We start from the raw sequence: 3,556 nt of genomic DNA on the forward strand, positions 1-3,556 counted from the left end.
AAAAAAAAATTAAAAAAAAAGAAAAAGAGTAAAATGTGTTTTCAGAATTTTTCTTGCAAGGGTAATTATAGTTTTTTTGTATTGCTGTTTTTAAATTTTATTTTACAGTGAGTATGCATGTCAAACTATGCAATTTGGGAGAAATCAGTTTTTTCCCCTGTAAATAGATGGGTTTATATTGCACATCAGTTTAGCCTGCTCTTAAGATTACACTCCCATGTTCATACAGTCAGCCACTGTGCCCATAGTCATCAATAACTAGGTTGATGTCTTTATTGTAAGCCAGTTTGTACTCACTGTATTCATACGGTCTATATCCATAGGAGTGTAAGTATAGATTTGTAAAGAGTATATGTAATTCTAGCAACTCAATAACTGTGAGGAGAATTTCTGAACAAATTTCCATAAGTAATAAAATCAGGTTTTAAACACCCAAGAGTTACCACTGCATTCCATTCCATTATTAGTTTTTAGTGCCTCTGATTGTTTCCTCTGTTCAGTTGCTGGTCATGGGGTGCTACCATACAGTATATGGCAGCCCCTCTACCTTTGCGCAACTTCCTACCTCAATTATATCTGAACTACAGGCCAGCTTGTAATTTTCAGTATTCACCTAACCTTAACTTGTAACCAATGAAAAAGAAGTAAAGATCAGCATTGCAGTCCCAAACCTGCTGTTAAATAAACATGGAAATTAAAAGCACACATAACTGGAAGTGGTCTCCACTTCAGTCTAATGCTGGAGGGAAGTCATTGGTAGCTGGCTCAGACTGTTTAGTCTCCCTGCTTTTGCATCTTCATTCCTTACACTATTAATGTAAAAGCTCTCAAACATTCTTCAGTTTTGTTTCAAGCCAACCATGAAATGGCACCATGGAAAGGATTCCAAAGATTCACTTTTGCACACCTTTCTCATCTCAGGACCAAAGAAATATTCTGTCCAACAGAGACACTAGATTTATGTGTATGCCTAATAAAAATGGTACAACTTGGATGGCCTTATGCTTACCTGCAAAACATTTGCCAACTCCCACAGAATGTCTGATGGGTGTGTTTGTGTATTAGTTGAAATGACTCACGGGATCAAAGACAGATTGCTGGTGCTGTTTCAACTGGTATGCAATCAGGTAGATGTCCCCCTTTTATCACGAAGACACCCTGGGTAAACACTAGGGAGTATTCTGTGTACTAGCAGCATAGGTATGTACAAAGCTAAGACCTATTGCAGAGGAAAGAGTGACAAATTTTGTCATAAATTCAGAAGCAGACTGAGAAGATGGTGTTGAAACAGATTTTCAAGACAAGTAATAAAAATGCTTGGTTGTTTTAATATTTAATGTGTATTATTAATATATAAAAAGATCTGTTCTTTTGTTATAGGTGTTGGGGTTGATGACATGTTTATCATGATTTCTGCCTGGCAGAAGACCAGCCTCATGGAAAGCATAAGAGAACGACTCTCCAATTCATATTCAAAGGTGGCAGTGTCCATTACAATCACCACCCTCACCAATGTCCTTGCTTTTTATACGGGAATCAGCAGCTCTTTTAGGTCTGTACAGTATTTTTGCATCTATACAGGAACAACTCTGCTCTTTTGCTATTTTTATAGTATCACCTGTTTTGGAGCAATTATGGCTCTGGATGGTAAAAGAGAAGTTGCGTGCTTCCGCTGGCTAGAAAAGCCAGACCCAAAATATGCCTCATTAAAAAAATCCTGCTGTGTCCCATTTGGTTCAACCCCAGAGGGGAATGGGGAAGATAAGCATCCAATGAATTTGTTCTTCAGAGACTATTTTGGTCCTTTCCTCACAACTTCTAAAGCCAAGTTCTTTGTAGTGCTGATATACATTTTCTACATCATAAGCAGTATATATGGATGTTTCCAAGTGCAGGAAGGGTTAGATCTTCGGAATCTTGCGAGTGATGATTCCTATATCACACCATATTTTAATGTTGAGGAAGATTATTTTTCAGACTATGGTCCAAGGGTTATGGTCATAGTCACTGAGAGTGTTAACTACTGGGATGGTGATGTAAGACAGAAGCTGGACAACTGTATGGTAAAATTTGAAGAAAATGACTATATAGATAAAAATCTCACAGAGTTTTGGTTGAAAGCATATATTCAATATATGAATAACAGTAGAAAGGATCCTAATGACAAGAATACATTTATGAATAATATTTCAGGTTTTTTAAAAGTTTCCCCTATTTTTACATATGATGTTAATATTTCCTCATCAAATGAGATCATTGCCTCCAGAGGCTTCATTCAGACTGTAGGGGTTTCTTCGTCAAGCAGTAAGAAGAGAATGTTACTAGAGTTACGAGGCATAGCTGAGAACTGTGAGGTTCCCTTGATGGTGTATAACCAGGCATTCATCTATTTTGATCAGTATGCTGCGATAATAGAAAACACTGTTCGGAATGTCATGGTTGCATCAACAGCTATGCTCATTGTCTCCCTGTTGCTAATTCCTCACCCAGTGTGCTCCTTGTGGGTTACTTTTGCTATTGCATCTGTGATTGTGGGGGTGACGGGTTTCATGGCATTCTGGAATGTTAATCTCGATTCCATATCCATGATTAATCTTGTTATTTGTATAGGGTTTTCTTTTGATTTTTCTGCACACATTTCCTATGCATTTGTTTCCAGTTCTGAGACCTCAGTAAATAAAAAGTCAATTGAGGCGTTATATATGCTAGGCTATCCAGTGTTGCAAAGTGCAATTTCAACAATAATAGGCGTGTGTGTTTTATCTGCAGCTAAAGCTTACATCTTCAGGACATTTTTTAAGATTATGTTTCTTGTTATGTTTTTTGGGGCCGCTCATGGTCTAATTTTTATTCCAGTATTCTTAACCTTTTTTTGAAAGTTTGTTTCAATACACGGTAAATAGCCCTAACCAGTTAGAGAATTCCTGATGACCTGAATCCAGTCTGATTGCAAAATGTACTCATTAAGACTAGTCAATAGAAAAAGAGAGAGATGAATTAGAAGAGGCATTTCAGGGTAAGAAAAACAAGGGGTAGGGGTGGGAGGGAAGAGAGGGTAATGTTGGATATAAACAAAGAACATTGTATACATGTATGAAAATGTCTCAATAAAAACCATTAGTTTGTTCAACTGGTATGCACTAATAAAGTATGAATTATTAATATATAACTGAAAAACAGATATAAAGTGTTAAAAATAGTCATTCCACTTAAAAGATGTTTTCTTGTTTTTGAAGTTCCATATTAAATTGTTCCTTAACATATTCTGAGAAAAATTAAAATGTCTTTACCAAATTCAGAAAAATGTTATCATCTTTATTCTAATATCTACAATAAGTCTTAGTTACTTTTCTATTGATGTCATGACCAAAACCAAACTTTAGAAGGAAAGGTTTATTTGAGTTTATAGCTTATAGTCCATCACAAAGGAAAGTCAGGACAAGAAGAGAGAGACAGAAACCAAGGCATAGACTGTTGGAAGAACTCTTATTGGATTGTTCCTCCTGGGTCGCTCAGCCTGATTTCTTACATACCCTAGGGAGCCTTTCCAGAGATG

General features: G+C 36.4%; 1 protein-coding gene across 1 annotated transcript in view; it reads left to right on the plus strand.

Annotated features, from left to right (window-relative positions):
* Ptchd3 (patched domain containing 3) overlaps positions 1–2,876 on the plus strand; it is an 11,144-nt gene extending 8,268 nt beyond the window's left edge. The window contains exon 4 of the mRNA XM_005350960.2: positions 1,381–2,876. Coding sequence (XP_005351017.1) covers positions 1,381–2,876 — 1,496 coding nt within the window. The remainder of the gene's footprint in view (positions 1–1,380) is intronic.
* The last annotated feature ends 680 nt before the right edge of the window (positions 2,877–3,556 follow it).

Source organism: Microtus ochrogaster, chromosome 7, assembly GCF_000317375.1.
Source record: "Microtus ochrogaster isolate Prairie Vole_2 chromosome 7, MicOch1.0, whole genome shotgun sequence".
Classification (NCBI taxonomy): domain Eukaryota; kingdom Metazoa; phylum Chordata; class Mammalia; order Rodentia; family Cricetidae; genus Microtus; species Microtus ochrogaster.